The sequence below is a fragment of the Schistocerca americana genome, chromosome 1 (assembly GCF_021461395.2).
Source record: "Schistocerca americana isolate TAMUIC-IGC-003095 chromosome 1, iqSchAmer2.1, whole genome shotgun sequence".
Classification (NCBI taxonomy): Eukaryota; Metazoa; Arthropoda; class Insecta; order Orthoptera; family Acrididae; genus Schistocerca; species Schistocerca americana.
The window spans coordinates 836429262-836450077 of record NC_060119.1 but is presented as its reverse complement, the minus strand read 5'-3'; the positions used below and the strand labels follow the sequence as shown (position 1 = coordinate 836450077).

Genomic DNA, 20816 nt, shown 5'->3' with positions numbered 1-20816 from the left:
ACAGGAAAATGGCTCATATTCTTAAACTCACACAGAAAATGTTCAAACTGAGCTAACCAAAGCTCTTGTTGCCATGATTATCAAAATTGTGCAACAAATCTTTACCAAACATTGGACTGACATTTAAGGCTAAAAATGTTACCTCAGCTTGGTAGCTAATAGTGAGCAAGGAGCAGCATCAACAACACATGGCAGTGAAAAAAGTGTATTTGCACAAGCTTATTATGTTCAGAAAAAACAGTAATTAAGAGTAGCATCTTAAGGCAAAATTTTTGTATTCTAATGCACTATCAGTTTGACAGTAGAAAGATGTGGTCCAATTGGTTCAGCGTGCTCAAGCTCTAAAGAAAGACTACAAGAAAGTGAACAATGTTCATCCAGTGAAATATTTATTAATACAGACAATCAAGTAATTCATACATAATTTTATTTGTTTACTTAAAAACATAAATGCTATTTTACAATGTGGAATTGTGCAACAGCAACAAAGTTACATCAGGTACATTATAGTTGAGCAAATTTTAACAGTCACGACACTTGCAATTCTGAATACCATATTTCCATTATAACAATGAACATTTTTAACCATCAAATGTTCAGATTTCTTAAGCAGTGTGGTGTGGTCAACACATTTGCACACTAAAAAATAATACTTCTTAGCAAATATTAATAAAATAGATAAAAAAAATTCAAAATGAAAGATTAGGCACTGACATTGAATGTGAGATCATATATGGTTCACTGAATAACTTAAATATGGAAAAAGGAAGTACTCCATAAGTATCACTGCAGATTACAATCTTGGATGGATTTTTTCCAGTAGTTTGTACTATTAAGGAAATTTACTAATGCATAATTAGAAGTTCTTGTAATTTAGACAGTCCAAAGCAACACTGAAAATTTCTAATGATCATTTGTAAGCCAAAATGTTGTGGAAGTATATCCCAATGAAAAAAAATTCACTTTAAAGGAACTTTACATTTTTTGTACAATAATACTTCATTTTCAGCATAAGTGATACATAGTACATATAGAAGCTAAGCTATTTTGATGTTGAAAACAAAGTCCATCCTCCCACATAAAAACTGTGCCATAAAATTTTCATACCCCATTTAAAATTCCTCCGCAGGAGGCACAAACAAGGGACTATATTAAATAAAACTGCAATGGTAAAAAAAAATCACTGCTGAATTTAAGCCAAATGGCAAGAACTGAAGCACAAAACAAATTAAAAATTTGTACTAACATGAGACTGTATGAACAGGTGTACATTATTATTTCAGAAATGGTTCACTATACAACATTCTAGTCAGAGTTATGCTTAAAAGGAATAATTCTACTAATTTATTACAATCTCCAATAGTTACAAAACAATTTCTGGCACTACAAGTTAATCTTAATAGTAACTAAATGTTGAAAAATATGTACATATTGAGATAGCACTATAAGGAAAATTACAGGTGATGCAAGATTGTTTTTCCAAGACAGTCAGATGCTACTGAAGAACATAAAATACATACAAGCAATAGCACAGAAGAGAGAGAGTAGGAAGAAGTATCTGGATAAAATTTATAGTACAATAAACCTTATGTCTTACTGTAACGTTCCTGTTAAAAACTTAAGATATTCCAGATTGCAGTTACATTCCGCAGTTACTAAATGTTCATTTATCACAGACAATTGAGGTATTTGAAGCCCTCTGAAACAAACAAGAAATGCCTTCAAGAACAGATATATTTTTTCAATGAAAAATGATGCTGATTAAAACATTCTGATTAAAACATCCACTGAAAGTATTAGAAAAATGAATTGCAAGCTTTTAATATACAATGAACATTAGAAGTCATTAAACATGGCAATTATCACTTGTAACTGTCAACATTGTTTATATATTGCAAGTGCAGTTTTGAATATTGTTCATTTTCAAGCAAAACTAAACTGCAAATACGCACATAAAAACAATCACCTTTCCAAAATTTAAGCTAGTATGAACAGTATCCAGGCCTCTAAGATCAATATAAAATTATGTCAAAACTGCAATATCATTTTCATTGTAAAGTCTGCTTGATAGTTTCATTTAAACATACGAAAAATGGTGTCACAGTAAACTCTGTTAAAATAAACTACTTTGTACTTCATAATGTATTGCCACTTTTTCCATGTTGGAGTGTGATCAGCATAAAATTACTCCACTTAGTGTCTTTAAGCAATCTTTGACTAGAAGGATAACAACCCATTTACTGCTTTCAGCTCCCCCCCCCCCCCCCTCCAAACACACTCAATTTAAGTAGTAGTAGTAGTAGTAGTAGTAGTAGTAGTAGTAGTAGTAGCAGCAGCAGCAGCAAACTTCCAGGGTAGCCTAATCCAGAAGATTTTACTTTTCAAAGCCCTTTCAGATCCTGATCTTCCATCAATAGGAAGCACAAATAAAAATTGGTGACTTACTTCCACAAGGGGAAGCAGCACTTATTAGAGAGATAAAGTGTGTCAAAACATTTTGTTCCAGTGGTTAAAAGTGAGGGCTGTAATCCTATCACTAAGTAATTACTCACAGGATTAGTAACTAAGGACTACTTAATGTAAGTGAGACCGTATGAATGTTTACCAAACATATATAAAATAACATGTACGACGTGATGTACATCAAAACTTAACTATTAATGAGAAGAGACTGGGCGCTGAATAACCCTGACAAGCCTATTACCTTACATTTTGCTCTCCACAACTGTTTCTTTTAGGAATCCAAATTCATCATCAGAAGAAAATGTGTCTACAGATTTGGATACATTACAGTTTCTACAGCATCCTTAAACATAACTGGGCATGGTGAATTTAAATGTCACAAAGACCAACTCAAAACAACATTTTTAACTGTCTGAAATCACTATAGTAAGACCACAAGTAACATTCTAATTCTCTACAAGTTCCATACTTACGCTCAAAGTAACAGCTTCCGCAGATTCCTGCGACTGGCGGCACTACCAATACCGTTTCTCATTCTTCTGCAGTGGCTTTGCAACACTGGCAATACTGCTCTACAAGGTTTACCCATATGAGGAGCAGAGTGACAGTGTATGCAGAATTCAAACAAGCAGCCAGGCCTTGAGCAGCGTCCATACCCCTCAGAGCTACTTATGTGAGATGGCAACGAGCATCGAGGGCAGGGCATTAAGTGTTCTCCTTGACTGAGCTTTCCACCCTCCTACAATTATAATCAATTGATGTTAGATTAATACAAATTATTGCATGGCACATTATCATATTTAGTATATTTATTACTATTTGGTGCAAAGTTAGCACAGTATTGTCAGTTTCAAGTTAAAATTTTTGGTACTTTAATCTGCAATTGCTTAGCTAGAACTTCAATGTTGGGCTTGTCACATCAAACAGTGAGCAGATACAGAAAATTGAACATTCACATTTGAGTCCAACAACAATTAGAGAAGTAGAAGTACTGAGATCAAGAGAGTGGAATGAATGTCGTCAATCTATATTAACCCCTTTAAACCCCGAGTTATCGACTATTTTATATTTTGACAGAAACTTAAAATCCCGAAAATACTCTGGCAACTTAAGAATACACCTTCGGAAAAACAAAACCTTGCTTATATCTGTCTCGGGAGGAATAAGTAAGTGTTCAGCCTGTGGAGAGCTTTCGGTCCTGCATTTGCAGCCTGGCTGTTTTGTTTTGGTTGATGTGGTTGCCATTAGATACCGGCTTTACTGTGGGCAACTTTGGATACTTGAAAACAACACACACATCTTCAGCTTCTTTCTTGTTTGTTGTTTATCCTTATGGACAAGGCTGTCTGTGGTGATCCTGAGTTTGACACTGAAATTAGCAACTCAAAGTGAAGAAGAATGTGATTTTACTTCACTAATGATGAAGTGACAACAGTTGATCAATTGTGTGACAAGTGCTCGCTATTGGTACGAGATAAAAACATCCACTGTGCTCCAGGCAGCTGCTCTAAGATTTATGTTCACAAGAAGCCATTGTGAAATATGTGGTCAGACTTCATAGCTGCACAGAAACTAAAAGATGACTTCAAGTTTCAGGATATTTTAGACCAAGCCATACGCACAAATATACTAGGGATTTTATTAAAGCCAATATGCAAAAATTTGTAGTTCATTGTTTTGAGCTTTAAAAGCTATCTCTATACATTTGTATGTAATGTCATTCAATAATTAAAAAATATTTTTGGAGCATAATTTGAAAAAAATAATGTTAATGGGTTGAAGAAAGCTTAGCTCTGAACGTAACCAGCTCTCCAGACAAAGCTGAAATGTTCAGGAAATAAACTTAGCATAAGCAAACTACTATTTGTAAACTTTTTTATTGCACATTACATTTAATTAGAAAACTTGGTTTATCTATCATTCCTGTTGGTGATGCTCCACGACATCACCATTTCAATTAAGTCACAATCACAAAACCTCTTAGCTTTTTTTGCAATGCCCTTACTGAGAAAACAGTGTTTCTTAGAATTAACTAGGAGAGCACAGTATTATAGATGCATCATATACTAACTGTAAGTGACCAGCAGTAAGGCTAGACATCAAACAAAAATCAAAGGTTGATTCTTGGTTTGGCAAAAACATGAAACCATCACATTAACTTAAATGGATTGATATTTCATAAACCAAACATATTCTTCAAGGTCTCATAAATTGTACACGATGAGCCTGGAGGAAAGTTACATGCTTTGAGGGTGATAATGAGTCTAAACAAAAAGCTTCATATGGATATATGCCCTATTCCGAATGGTTTCCGAGATAGAACACCTCACTTTTGTACACTTTTTCCCTTTCTGCAGCCTCTAGTGAAAAATTGTTGCAGCACAAAATTAACTACATTAAATTTCCTACACCACACACCCACACCCACACCTGAGAGAGAGAGAGAGAGAGAGAGAGAGAGAGAGAGAGAGAGAGAGAGAGAGAGAGAGAGAAGAGGTCCTACACCACCAATGTACACTGTAAACAATGACAACAGAAAATAAATAATTTACATTAAATGTATTTTATCTTGGAAACAATTCAGAGTATGGCTTATGGATATGAGGTTTTTATTTAGAATCACTAATACTATTACCCCTGCAACCAAGAAACTTTCCTCTTTACTCGCCCTGTATCTGGTGAAACAGATTATAAAGGTAAACCATCTTTTTGGAACATTAACTCTGAACTGCACTTTTGTGAACAGTTAATTATATCTGAAATATTCGATTCAGCCACTGTTACAACAAAATTAAATTCTTTTAGAGACTTACACATTATGTAATTTAGGCCTGTCAAGTTCAACATCAAAATAAAAACAAAACCCAGAGAAATAAAAGAACTTGGAAGTAAGGTGTACTAGAACAGAATTGAAGAATGACTTCGTAAATGATATAAACTAAACAATGCAAGTTTAAAACAACATTTCGTTTGCTAAATGAAATTTGAAACCTGCTATAAAATGCAAGTGCATTTTATTAACAGCATGAGAGGAATACTAAACTGCCCATTTCACATTGTAAAGCATCAGAGATAGGCTAAATTTCAATTATGAAGTGTACAATACCCAGCAAATATTGTACGATACAATACTGCTTCTGGATCAGTATTCTGTGATACATATTTGGCTACCCAATGTAAAGACTATAGTTACAATTAGTAGTGTTTAATACAAGCATTGCTGTTGGCTATTGTTTCACATGTAAACATTATCTCATTTTGAAATTGCAAGCAGTAATAATAATAATAATAATAATAATAATAATAATAATAATAATAAACCGCGTGGAGGCCCGGGAAAAGAATAGGCCTCCGGTATGTTCTGCCAGTCGTAAAAGGCGACGAAAAGAACAAACCACTAATAGTGCTAACCCCCCTTTTAGTGTGATTACTTGGTTCAGGACAGAACTAAAGAAGCCTCGGACAAGCGCCGTCATGGTCGGGGACGAAGTTTGAACACTATGCCTGCCCACTATGGTAACGACACTGCTAGCCAACTGGAAAATGATTTAAATCCAAATAGAGGTGTTTTGCGGGATATGCTTCCTGCAACCATCCTAGAAGGAAAACAAACACAGAGGATGAGATGGTCAGATGAAGTTAATCGACACCTCATGTTCTGTTATTACCAAGCAACGAACCTAGGAAACAACACAACTGGATACAGATCACAATTATGCACAACATTTATTTTCAGATACCCAGAATTAAAATTTTTTAACAGAACAACGACTAGCTGATCAGATCCGTGTAATAACAAAAAATAACAGGATACCCCAGTCAGAATTAGAAAACATCAAACAACAAGTACAACAAATACTGGAACAAAATAATGTGCAATCAGAAGAAGAAGAAGAAGAAAATACAGTAATGGACTCAAACATCCCAGAGCAAACAAACAAAGACCAACACGCATCAATTAAACAATCAGAGGAAAACGAAATCTCAAAACAGCCACCAGAACAAGCACAAATAGAACACGAAGAGAGACACGTGTTAGATATAGAAGAGAAATTTCAGCTGACATATATAGAATACAAAGACACAAATACAGACATTAGACCATTCTTGCATAGACCGCCAAATAACCCACGAGTCGAAACAACAATAAAAACTATCAACACAATCATACACAACAAAATAAATGAAAACACAACTATGGAAGAGTTACAACTACTGGTTTATGTAGGAGCACTCACTACACTAAATATACACACTAGGCAGAGATCAGAACCAACCAACACACAAAAGAAACCCGCAAAACCAGCATGGCAACACAGGCTACAGATCAGAATAGAAAAACTGAGAAAAGACATCTGACAGCTAACACAATTTATAGGAAATGAAATGTCAGAAAAAAAAAAAAAAAAAAAAAGGAAAAAGGTTAGGTAAAATCTCACAACAAGAAGCGATAAAGCAATTAGATGAAAAGAAGCAGAAATTACAAGCATTGGCCAAACAACTTAGAAGGTACAAAAAAAGTGAAAATAGAAGGAAACAAAACGAAACATTCAACACAAACCAAAAGAGATTTTACCAAACAATAGATAACACACACATTAAAATAGACAATCCACCGAACATAACAGACATGGAACACTTCTGGAGCAACATATGGTCAAACCCGGTACAACATAACAGGCATGCACGGTGGATACAAGCAGAAACAGACACATACAAGATGATACCACAAATGCCTGAAGTGATAATTTTGCAACATGAAGTCACCCAAGCAATTAATTCTACTCACAATTGGAAAGCCCCTGGAAAAGATAAAATAGCAAATTTCTGGCTAAAGAAGTTCACCTCAACACATTCACATCTAGCTAAATTATTTAACAGCGACATTGCAGACCCATACACATTCCCTGATACACTTACACATGGAATAACTTATCTGAAACCTAAAGATCAAGCAGACACAGCAAACCCAGCTAAATATCGCCCCATAACCTGCCTACCAACAATATACAAAATATTAACTTCAGTCATTACACAGAAATTAATGACACATACAACACAGAACAAAATTATAAATGAAGAACAAAAAGGCTGCTGCAAAGGAGCACGAGGATGTAAAGAGCAACTGATAATAGATGCAGAGGTGACATATCAAGCTAAAACTAAACAAAGTCCGCTACACTACGCATACATTGATTACCAAAAAGCTTTTGATACTGTACCCCTCTCATGGTTACTACAAATATTGGAAACATACAAAGTAGATCCTAAATTGATACAGTTCCTAAACATAGTAATGAAAAATTGGAAAACCACACTTAATATCCAAACAAATTCAAATAATATCACATCACAGCCAATACAGATTAAGCGTGGAATATACCAAGGAGACTCATTAATTCCTTTCTTGTTCTGCCTTGCTCTGAACCCACTATCCAACATGCTAAATAATACAAATTGTGGATACAGTATTACTGGAACATACCCACACAAAATCACACATTTGCTATACATGGATGATCTAAAACTACTGGCAGCAACAAATCAACAACTGAACCAATTACTGAAGATAACAGAAGTATTCAGCAATGATATAAATATGGCTTTTGGAACAGACAAATGTAAGAAAAATAGCATTGTCAAGGGAAAACACACTAAACAAGAAGATTACATATTGGATAACCACAGCGACTGCATAGAAGCGATGGAAAAAACAGATGCCTATAAATATCTAGGATAAAGACAAAAAATAGGAATAGATAATACAAATATTAAAGGAGAACTAAAAGAAAAATATAGACAAAGACTAACAAAAATACTGAAAACAGAATTGACAGCAAGAAACAAGACAAAAGCTATAAATACTTATGCTATACCAATATTGACCTACTCATTTGGAGTAGTGAAATGGAGTAACACAGACCTAGAAGCACTCAATACACTTACACGATCACAATGCCACAAATATAGAATACATCACATACATTCAGCAACTGAAAGATTCACATTAAGTAGAAAGGAAGGAGGAAGGGGATTTATCGACATAAAAAACCTACATTATGGACAGGTAGACAATTTAAGAAAATTCTTTATAGAACGAGCAGAAACTAACAAAATACACAAAGCAATCACTCATATAAATACATCGGCTACACCACTGCAATTTCATAACCACCTCTACAACCCTTTAGATCACGTAACATCAACAGATACGAAGAAAGTAAATTGGAAAAAGAAAACACTACATGGCAAGCACCCGTATCATCTAACACAGCCACACATCGATCAAGACGAATCCAACACATGGCTAAGAAAAGGCAATATATACAGTGAGACGGAAGGATTCATGATTGCAATACAGGATCAAACAACGAACACCAGATATTACAGCAAGCACATTATTAAAGATCCCAATAACACAACAGGTAAACGCAGACTTTGCAAACAACAAATAGAAAAAGTAGATCACATCACAAGCGGGTGTACAATACTAGCAAATACAGAATACCCCAGAAGACATGACAATGTAGCAAAAATAATACATCAACAGCTTGCCTTACAACATAAATTTATAAAACAACACATTCCCACATACAAGTATGCACCACAAAATGTACTGGAGAATGATGAATACAAATTATGCTGGAACAACACCATTACAACAGATAAAACAACAACACATAAGAAACCTGACATCATACTCACCAATAAAAAGAAGAAATTAACACAACTAATCGAAATATCCATACCCAATACAACAAATATACAAAAGAAAACAGGAGAAAAAATTGAAAAATACATCCAACTGGCTGAGGAAGTCAAGGACATGTGGCATAGAATAAAGTTGACAGTATACGAAGTATACTATCAACTACAGGAGTCATACCACACAATATCCACCAGTACATCAATGCAATACAGCTACATCCAAACTTATATATACAACTACAGAAATCCGTAATTATTGATACATGTTCAATTACCTGAAAGTTTCTAAATGCAATATAACATATACCGTACAGTTAAAAGGAAGTCACGCTTGATCAAGGTCCGCGTCATTTTCCATTTTTAACCAGACATAACGTCTGAGAAAGGAAAGGCTATAATAATAATAATAATAATAATAATAATAATAATTGCTACTGATGCAAATAACACCATTTCTTTTGTACATTCTCATAGACACTTTACGAGGAACATTAAGATTATTGTTGTTGTGATCTTCCGTCCGAAGACTAGTTTGATGCAGCTCTCCTGTGCAAGCCTCTTAATCTCCGAATAACTATTGCAACTTACATACTTCTAAATGTGCTTGCTGTATTCATCTCCCCTCTACAATTTTTACTCCCCACACTTCCCTCCAATACTAAATAGGTTATCCTTTGATGTCTCAACCAAACCCTTCGTCTAGTCAGGTGGTGCCACAAATTTCTTTTCCTCCTCATTTCTATTTAGTACCTCCGCATTAGTACCCCTCTAATATCCAGTATTCTTCTGTAGCACCAAAATTTGAAGGCTTCTGTTCTTTTGTTGTCTAATCTTTGTATCGTCTATATTTCACTTCCAGACAAATACTTACAGAAAATACTTCCAAACACTCAACATTAAATTTCTATTCTTCAGAAACACTTCTTGCTATTGTCAGTCTGCATTATATATCTTCTCTACCTTGGCCCTCAGTAATTTTACTGCCCGAACAGTGAAACTCTTTTACTACTTTTAGCATTTTGTTTCATAATCTGATTCCCACAGCATCACCTGATTTAATTTGACTACATTCCATTATCCTCGTTTTGCTTTTGTTGATGTTCATTTTATACCCACCTTTCAAGACAATGTCCATTCTTTTCAGCTGCTCTTCCAAGCCCTTTGCTCTTTCTGACAGAATTACAAGGTCATTGGCAGACCTCAGTTCTTCTCCCTGAACTTTATTTCCATCTCCAAATTTTTCTTTTGTTTTCTTTAATGCTCACTCAGTGTACAGATTTAATAACATCAGGGGTAGGCCGCAACCCTGTCTCACTCCCTGCTCTATCACTTCTTCCCTTTTATACCCCTCCACTCATTAACTGCTCTCTGGTCTCTGTACAAACTGCAAATAGCCTTTCGCTCACTAAGTCATAGGATCAAGTACTGCCTCATGTGAGCTCACATTCCACACGAATCCAAACTGATCTTACCCAAGGTCCACTTCTAATCATTTTTTCCACCATTCTGTATGGAATTCGTGTTAGTATTTTGCAACCACGACTTATTACACTGACAGTTTAATAATATTCAAACCTATTGGCAACTGCTTTCTTTGGAATTGGAATTATTACATTCTTCATGAAATATGAGGGTATTTTGCCTGTCTCACACATATTGCATATCAAAAGAAAGATGTTTTGTCATGGCTAGCTCTCCCACGGCTATCAGTAGGTCTGGCAGAATTTTGTCTACTCCCAGGGCCTCGTTTCGACTTAGGTCTTTCAGTGTGCTGTCCAATTATTCTCACAATATCATATCTCCCATCTCCTCTTCATCTACATCCTCTTCCATTTCTATAACATGCCTGCAAGTTCATATCCATTGTGTAGACACACTGCTTTTCAGCTTTCCCTTCTTTGCTTATGACTGATTTTCCACATGAGCTCTTGCTATCCATATAGCTGCTTCTCTTTTCTCCAAAGGCTTATTTAATTTTCTTGTAGGCAGTATCAATCTGAAACTTCCTGGCAGATTAAAACTGTGTGTCAGACCGACTCAAAATCGGGAGCTTTGCCTTCCGCAGGCAAGTGCTCTACCGACTGAGCTTCCCAAGCATGACTCATGACCTGTCCCCACAGTTTTAATTAAAGTTTGCAGGAGAGCTTCTGGGAAGTCTAGCAGAATTAAAGGTTTGGGATTGGGTTGTGAGACATGCTTGGGTGGCTCAGTTGGTAGAGCACTTGCCTGTGAAAGGCAAGGATCCTAGTTCATGTCTTGATCTGGCACACAATTTTAAATGTGCCAGGAAGTTTCATAAGAGCGCAAATTCCACTGCAAAACGAGAATTTCATTCTGGAGTATTTATCTGTCCTCTAAATCCTTAGATTTGTCCTCTAGCCATTCCTGCTTAGCCATTTTCCACTTCCTGTCAATATAATTTTTTTGACATTTTTATTCCCTTCCACTTGCTTCATTTACTACATTTTTATTTTTCTCCTTTCATCAAATTTAATATCACCTGTGTTATCCAAGAATTTCACTAGGCTTTGTCTTTTTACCTGTTAGATCCTATGCTGCCTTCGTACTTAATCTCTTGAAGAGTCTTCCACTCTTGTTCTTTCAACTTATCCAAGTCCCATCTCCTTAATTTCCTACCCTTTTTGCAGTTTCTGTATTTTTAATCTAGAGTTCATAACTAATAACTTGTGGTCAGAATCAAAATTTGCCACTGGAAATGTCTTTCAATTTAAAATTTTATTCTGAAATCTCAGTTTTACCATTATATAATCAGTCAGAAACTTTCCACTGTCTCCAGGTCACTTCCACATACACAACTTTCTTTCACGAGTGAAACCAAGTGTTAGTCATGATTAAACCCTGCTCTGTGCAAAATTCTAAGTGGCTTCCTCTTTCATTCCTTATCACCAGTCCATATTCACCTACTACTTTTCCTTCTCTTCCTTTTCCTACTATTGAATTCCAGTTCCCTCTGACTATTAAATTTTCTTCCCTATTAATTATTTGAGTAATTCCTTTTACCGCATCATACATTTCTTCAGTCTCTTCATCTGCATAGCTAGTTGGCATATAAATTTACTATTGTGGTATAGTCTGTCTGTAAACACAAGAGCAAGCAGCGCTTTTGGTGGAGAAGGAGCCTTTCCCGGAAGAACGCTGCCACCGAACTACAGGGGCACCCTAAATCTGTTGCTCATTACCTGTCTAGCGGTGTATATCCGAGTGCAGTGATATACATCGTTTCTGTTCGTGGTATCAGTTACCAGTGTCAGTTAACTTTGTATACTTACTGATATACTTCGATATCTGGAAGTGATGGATAATCATCTAGCATTGCAAGAAAATGTGCAGAATACGAAGAAGAGGAGGTATTTGCGGAGCAACGAGCTTTCGATCGTCTCTAAGGTTAGTACAGTGTATGTTAAAGAGGAGACACAAAAAGAACTGTTGGCTAATATTACCAATCCCAATCAAATGGTTGCAATTTATGAAAACGTCGGCCTCGTCCAGTAGGACGCATAATGAAGGAACGTGAAAATAAGCCGCATGGTTTACTGGTATCGCCATGAAGGATATCTAATAATTTTGGAAGGAAACCCATTGTTATAGACAGTTTCAAGATCACGTAAAACCTTTGATGCTTATGGGACACTAAATCTCTATCTCTGCCACTATTCACCTGATTCTACGACATATTGCTTAAAACATGTGCGCAATAGCTATTATAAACACTGCTGAAATTTCCTTCGAAACACGTAACCCAATTCTGGACTTATAAGCAGAAAGCTTGACATACGAGGTGTGTTTACACATTAATTTTTATTTTTTGGTAAGAACTTTATTTGTTAACCTACAGCAATGTTACACTTTTCAAAATAATCCACATTACATACTATACACTTATGCCAGTGCATTTCCCAGTCCCCGAAACGCTTTAGGAACTGTTTCTTCGGGATAGTTTACAGGTCTTTTAACTGTGCATTTTTAATCTCATCCATACTTGTAAAACCGCTGCCCTTTAAGACCTGCTTTGAAATGTTTATACCACTTGTATGCCCTTTGTTTTTCATAACAGGCTCACCAAAAGCAATATTTAACAATTCTAAAAATTTCACACACTTTATTCCATTCTTACAACAAAATTTAATACAGGTTCTCTCATCTATTTTTATAGAAAACAAATAATCGTTGATGCTAGCAAAACACATGTAACCTTTTTGACAGCTCACAACAGAGTGAATACCCAATATGCATAACATTATACACATACTTTTGAGACATGTTTACGAAGACTGTGACAAAAAGTAGAGCAAATCTGACTACTACAACACACAAAATTATAAATTTCTGCTTAATTTTTAAACACTCTCCGTGTTGCAAGAATTGTTAAGTTTTAATACAGTCCTTCAAAGAAAACTTCTACCTTTCAGTAGAAACAGAAAGTAAGAACAAGCCTTAAATTCTACAGATTGATTGCATCACATGGTGATCGTATTACGAATAGCAATGGAGGAACATACATTTGCATGAAAAGGCATTCAGTTCTGTTTGTAGTAGAATCCTGATTTCCGTTCTGTTAATATTATTTACTCTATAATGTTGTGTTTCGGAAGAACATATCGTTTTTTGTATTCTTTATGGTCTTCATGCATTTGTCTAAAAATAAACGCAGCAGAGACGTATCTGTACACAGCGTCACCACAGATTTAAAGCGCGCGCCGCGGCAGAGCCGGCACAACGTTGTGAAACGGCCTGTAGAAGCCCCTTGTGACGTTGCTGGGTTGGCAGAGTGGGGACACACTCGCTCACTCTTCAGTTTACCGACAGACTGTAGGTGTGGGTTTTGTATCTATCTTTGCTACAATAAAGCATTCACTATGTTGTTCACAGCCGATTGCACACATTCCTATTTTCTTATTCATTATTAAACCTATTCCTGCATTACCGTTATTTGATTTCGTATTTATAACCCTGAATTCACCTGACCAGAAGTCCTGCTCCTGCTGCCACTAAACTCCACTAATTCCCACTTAAAAGAACCATTACAGCTTAGTACTGAAATGTTACAAGAGTATATAATCATTATAGACAGTTCTTTGTTGTGGTCAAATGCTGTACAATTACATGATCACATGAATATCTTTAAACATACTGACGTAGTTGCCCAAACTTTTGTTACATTTCAGAATTAAAACTTTTACATACACAATGTGATACAGCCACACACATGGAAGTAATTTTTCATTAAGCACTTGTTATAATCAATAGAAGCATTTCTTTTGTTATTTTTGAGTACAATGTATTAAATATGTTTTCTATGTTTAACATGCACTGTTTTATTGGAAGTATCCATACACCTATTAGATGACATTAATACAATTATTATGGGGTGTGTCAACCCTCCACCTTTGTGACGGCTAGAAATTTACTAAGAATACTTTAAAGTGAGGTGTCAATGTATGGAGGAATAGCACTCCATTCTTTCTGAGCCAAAAGCACAGTAGATAATAATGTAAGATACTGAGGTATGGAGCAAAATAGACATTGTAACTCATCCAAAATGCCCTCACACTGTACAACCACCTCATCTTTTAATGGCCATCATTTGCAAAACCAACAGCAGAGTACATTCTCTAGGCATTCACAAAACCTGCACCTTTCCATAGGATTGTAATGGGGTATAGTACGATTCATTACTCCACAGCATTCTGTTTCAGACATCCACTGCCCATCATTCTTTACACCCCCTGAAGCATCGCTTAGCATTTACCTCAACGAGAAGTTGCTCAACCACTGTGCCCCATTCTTTTTAACTCCCTACACATATCCAGTGTGTGCTGGACTGGTGGTAGCACTTTGGAACTCCTGAGTGATTCCTTCCACCAAAGTCATACAATATTTTAACCCCCCCCCCCCCCCCTTTACAGAAGGTCTGCCTGGTCTTAATCTACCTGTGGTTGTTCCTTTATCTTCACAATAACGTGAACAGTCAATTTTCGCGGCTTTAGAAAAGTTTAAGTGTTCTTGTTAAATTTGTTACTCAGGTAATATCCAATAATTAGCCCACGTTTGAAGTCGCTGAGCTCTCTTGACTGGCCTGTCCTGCTGTCATTGCTTCTCAGCTAACAACACAATACTTCTCCTCACCTCCTTTTACACTGACAGGTCTGCTTCTCATGACCTCCAGTGATCAATTTCACTTTAAATACGGGTGCCCAGGTACTTTTGATCAGATAGTGTATAGCAATAAATGATCAATATCCTAATTATTTTGTAATAAAGGAGGCACTTTGAAAAATACATTGTTCAATGTTTTTCTTTCAAACTATTTTCTCTTATTCAGTCTATTAATACATAATGAGTGATATACAAATTTCAGAAGTTATTAAAATTTTAGTTAGACTTTTTCGAGTTGAAACTTATTGTGTATTTAGTCATCAATATTTTGAACGTAAAAATGCATCAAGTTTCGCTAAAAATATTTTCTTTAAAATGAAATTATGAACTTGCTGTGTAAAGACCATTAATGCATAAAATTTGTACACAGATACAGGTTAATTTTATTAAAATTAATATACCCAATTTGAAACTTTTTTTACTGGAGTTAAGACAGTTTTTTCCCCAATGACATTTTGTTTATAAAATTATGCGCAATAGAAAGTGCAAATTTCTGAAACAATCCATTATAAATGTGAAAATAATTTAAAAAACAAAAATTCTTTTTATAAAATTAAAATACATTGTAGTAGCTTGCAAACCTATTTACTTTTGTCAAGATTCATGTCCCAATAAGAATACTGTAAAAAATTTCCAGAAGGTCTGGACACCATCTGCAGTCTTATGTTCAGTAACTTCCAAGTTCTGTTCAATTGAAATCTATCTATGTCAACATATCACTCTCAGTTTTGTAATATGTTGCGTTGAATCTATCTAATATTTTTCTGATGTGTAGACATAATGCACAGTGCTGTGAGAAATGTCACAAAAATTGACTGGCAGACAAGTGTTTCAATCATTACAAAAACAAATCTGCCCTGTAGACATCAAGATGAAAGGGAAAAAAATGCAAGTAAATATTTTATAATTTGTAATTATTTCTTCCCATTTGTAATTACTCAATGCAAGGCTGGAATTATAATTAATCACAAATAAATCTACGTTGATTATTGTTAAACTTTATGGTTACTGCTGTTTGGGAAGACAGATATTCCAATTGTGTTTGCTCATTCAGGTTGAAGCATGAATGAATCTAGTCTAGGAAGGAATATTGCAACTTCTACTGTTTACAGTCAGCACATTCATCACTCACCTCTGCCGCATAAATTGTTAGTTCCATTTCCGCAAACAATAAAGAGAAATTTTATTATACTGCAGAACATTTTTTTAGTTGTAGTAATTACCAGTTGACCTAGTTATCACAGGCAACTTTTTCAATATTGTTTCAAGAAACTTGAATTATGTAGCCACACTACATTTTCATGTTCCAAATAGGTATCAAAAACACATACACTCACTGAATGTTACAGCATGAATACAATACTAACCTTATAAAAAAGGTGAAAACGCACTTTGCTCGGACTGACAGGTGGACTAACTGGCTCTTTTTTACGAGGTGATGGCATACAGAGATTCTGCAGCTCGGAGCAGGCTCCACGCCTTAAGTATCTTCTACTGTGTTGCTGTGCCTTTACATAAGGACTGTACTGTGGTGAATAAACACACTACATTACATTACAGTTCTGCCAACAAATTTCAAATGTTATTAACAACTAAGACACTCAACAAACTAACCAGAAATGTACAAGGGGCAATCACAAGGAAATGAGAGAGATGGAAAAGAAAGAAAATTTTATTATTTCAAAAGTAATTGCTATAATTGTTAATACATTTATCCTACTGTGGGACAAAACAATCAATGCCACATGGAAAAATGTTTGCAGTTGCCTATAGAACCACAATTTTACCCAGGTGTGCACCTCTGCGAATTGATGGCAATGAGTGCATTTCTTCAGGGCTCCAAAATATTGAAACCATATGGGGACAGAATAGGTTGCATTGAGGGTGTGTCAGGACTTTCCACCACAACTTCTGCAGTTTAGTCTGAAAAACTGCAGCAGGCCTGCCCTGTGACAGAATTATGCCGTCTGCCAACTTTCCTGTGTGTTTGGGTGTTAGGGCACACTTCAATTTAGGCAAATTGTCCACATACCACTGTGCATTAATTGTGGTACCATGTTCCAGAAAGTCAACGAGCAGCAGCCCCTTGTAGTCAAAGAAAAATGTCACTGCGAGTTTCCCCAGAGCTGGCAAGCCTGTTTCGACTACGCTGCAGATGTGTCAATGGGAAACCCTTACACATTGTCCATACAGTCCTGATCTCTCCCCACGTGATTTCCGTATTTTTGGAGCAAAGACATTTGTGCACATCAGTTTGCTTCAGACAAGGAGGTGCAAACCTGGGTATGAATGTGGTTCTGTAGACAACAACAAACATTCTCCCATGAAGGCATTTACCATCTTGTCTCACAGTGGGACAGATGTATTAACAGTTATGGTGATTGGTTACTTTTCAAATAACGATCAGTTTACTAACTTTTTCCATCTGTCTCATTTTAATCTGACTGGTCCTTGTAATTCATTATGTTATTTAATGATCTGCAGTAGCTAAAATGTCTGACGAGGAAGGGAGGGAGAGAAAAAGAAAGGTGTTACCATGTATTACATATTTGCGATCGGGCACTTTAAAAACAAATGTCTAAGAAATACTGCAGCTATTGATCAACAGCTGTACAGTAAAATGAAGTAAACCGATGAGCTACAAAGAATCACCAAGTTGGTATCTAATATAATCTCTGAATTAGATTCAATCAAAAATCGTAAATGACCAAGCTTGCAACATACAGGGTAAACATCGCCTTTAACACAATGCACAAAACTGACAGAATGCTTTTTATTTAACTTAGCAAACTGCACAACTGACAGCAGTTAATGTTTTACAAGGTCCAAAGGAAATACTAATTGATTGGACCCATCCTCTACAATATTTCATAATGCCACAATATTCCCCTAAATCAAACTTGCCATTAGAAAATAAACTTCCAAATAAGAAATGTGATTTTGATTATATGTTTTCCAGTTCCTAGCCAAGTATATAATTCCATTATTTTAACATCCGATCTAATTCTCTCCTTATGGTGCTCCAAGAGGTCTTGTGTGTGTTCACTACCTAGACTCCAACAGAGGAGTTTTAGGTACAACACCTTTACTTAGAAGAGTACAATGAAGTGTAGGATGGAGCAACAAAAATACAGACAGGGTTGCTACTCACCATATAAAAGACATGCTGAGTCGTAGACAAGCACAATGAAAAATACAGTCACAATATTAAAGCTTTTGGACAAAGTGCTCCTACTGCAGTAGACAACTCCAACACATGGCCTTGTCTCCAAGTGCTTTAGTCTAGTCTAGGTTCTAGCACCCCCAGACAGCCCCCCCCCCCCCATCTCGCCCTTGCGTACATGTGTCTTTTCTACTGCAGAAGAAAGACTGTTCAAAAGTAGCTGTGTCTACCATTGCCACTGTCAGGTGGTGGTGGTGATGATGATGATGATTATTATTTTGTGGGGCACTCAACTGCGAGGTCATCAGCATCTGTACAAAGTCCCAATCTTTACACAGATCAATATAGTCACTTTCACGAGTGACAATGAAATGAGGAGGACAACACAAACACCCGCTCCCCGGGCAGAGAAAAATCTCAACTCAGCTCGGAATCTAACCCAGAACCCTGTGATTCAGAGGTAGCAACGCTAGCCACCAGACCACGAGCTGCAGACTCCTTGTCATTGTGCCTTCCTGTAACTCAATGCCTCTAAGTATTTCCACATTATTGTTACTGTTAGCTGAGTCTGATGCCCTACATTTTATTGCTCAAACCAACACTTAACACAAAAGATGCTGAACAAGGAAAAATTTGCAGTTAAGATACTATACACATTTGTGATGCCAAGAAATAATGACATAGCTGCATTCCCTGGGATTTCATTTCCTGGTTATCTCCACTCATGCTCTGTTGTTGGAGAGACGTCTGAGGAACACACACCAAAGTTTTTAATAGTCGTATGCACTATTAGAGTAAATGTTCAGTTATTGACAAATCAGACTATGCAACATGGCAGTGTCAACAGTGACTGCACAAAGTTGGCATGATCCTTCAAAAGACTCTATACCCATTAGAGATACTAAAATTTAAATATTGTTCAACAACACAAAATGTGGCATCTTCCCCTCCCTCCCCCTTTTTCCATGTTTCCCCTCCAGCCTTGACATTCTGGTAGTGCAAATGGAACAATATCACAAAGAATGCCCTTGCTGCCACCACCCTCCCACACAAAACATCAGCTCACCCCCCCTTCCAAAAAAAAGTATCTCTCCTAATTTGTCCTTGCTGCACAAACCTACCTCCCGTACTCAACTGTTGTTCTACATTCAGCCAACTTGTTTTTTCCACCTCATGAGTTTACCATCTTTCCAATATTTCATTACCATTTCATGCCTTCAAATGTAATATGTGACTTCTTTCTAGTTGTTAGCATATCAACAAGCAATTATTGAAAATTGCACACACCCCTTCTCCTTGTGTTTAATCTTATTTTTTCCTACTCAGTGAATGTCCCGGTTCCTGAAAATTGCCCATTCTCGTGTTACTGTCAGGTTTTATTATAAGCTTGTGGGACAAATATTGCTTATAGGTGTTTTCTGACCTGAATCTTGTTTGTGTATTTTCACTCTAATTTCTCCCAGTGTACCAGTTTATACATCATATTGCAATCCAGTCAGTGCCCAACATTATCTGAATAATGCTGTTCTTCTTAAGAGATTCAATGACATTTATAGTGCCACAGTCATCTATTATTCACGCAATTCCACATTTTCTGCAGTACATGTACGGATCAGTAACTATGGTATCCTAAAAGAATTTCTGTAGAGGGTGTTTTGTTACTGTATGCTAACCACCCATGATCACATTATTTTGGACCATTAATTATAAGAAAATATGTACAACAATGTGGTCAACAGCAAGTTTTGAATAATGTTAAATATAACCACTCACCTACAGTGGACTGACGTGCAGAGCATAGAAAGATGTAACTGTAGCCACAAGAGTATAGGTTTTGGTGTCAGTTGTTGTATGTGCATGTGCATGTGAAGCTAGTGTGAATTGTTTTCTACTATGCATTTCTAGGCCACACCCACCAGTCCGCAGTAGGCAAGTGGCTGCGTTTCCATTATGTTACATGTTGTTCCATCCAGGAATTTCCATTACTGCTTAACTTTAAATGTATTTATTCAATAATAAAGTGGGAACTAGATGCAATAAAGCAACATAAAATGCCATGCTGGTAAATGTTCGCAAGAGAAGTTATCATTAAACAAGGCATTGCCAAGACTAAATACCTTCACTCACTGGTTGAGCTCCCAACCTAAATTAATTTAGAATTTCACTGCTGTGAAGTTTCTGGAAGTTCACGAAACATTAGGAAGTATTATACAAAAAGAAATCATATTAAGCACTAACCCTCAGTGTTAACAGAGCAATCACATATTTAATGCGATATCTGTCATTGAATAGTTAAGTCACACCA

The 20816-nt window shown here is 36.2% G+C and overlaps 1 protein-coding gene across 2 annotated transcripts in view; it reads right to left on the bottom strand.

Moving 5' to 3' along the window:
- Nucleotides 1–433: 433 nt before the first annotated feature.
- LOC124613189 overlaps nucleotides 434–20816 on the bottom strand; it is a 75978-nt gene continuing 55595 nt past the window's right edge. Inside the window, exons 3-5 of one of the 2 annotated variants that reach the window (XM_047141842.1) lie at nucleotides 16716–16892; nucleotides 2937–3202; nucleotides 434–1699 (exon numbers count right to left, since the gene is read on the bottom strand). In XM_047141842.1, coding sequence (XP_046997798.1) covers nucleotides 2939–3202; nucleotides 16716–16892 — 441 coding nt within the window. In that variant the 3' untranslated portion in view covers nucleotides 434–1699; nucleotides 2937–2938. The remainder of the gene's footprint in view (nucleotides 1700–2936; nucleotides 3203–16715; nucleotides 16893–20816) is intronic. The other variant, XM_047141850.1, reaches the window with a different exon arrangement.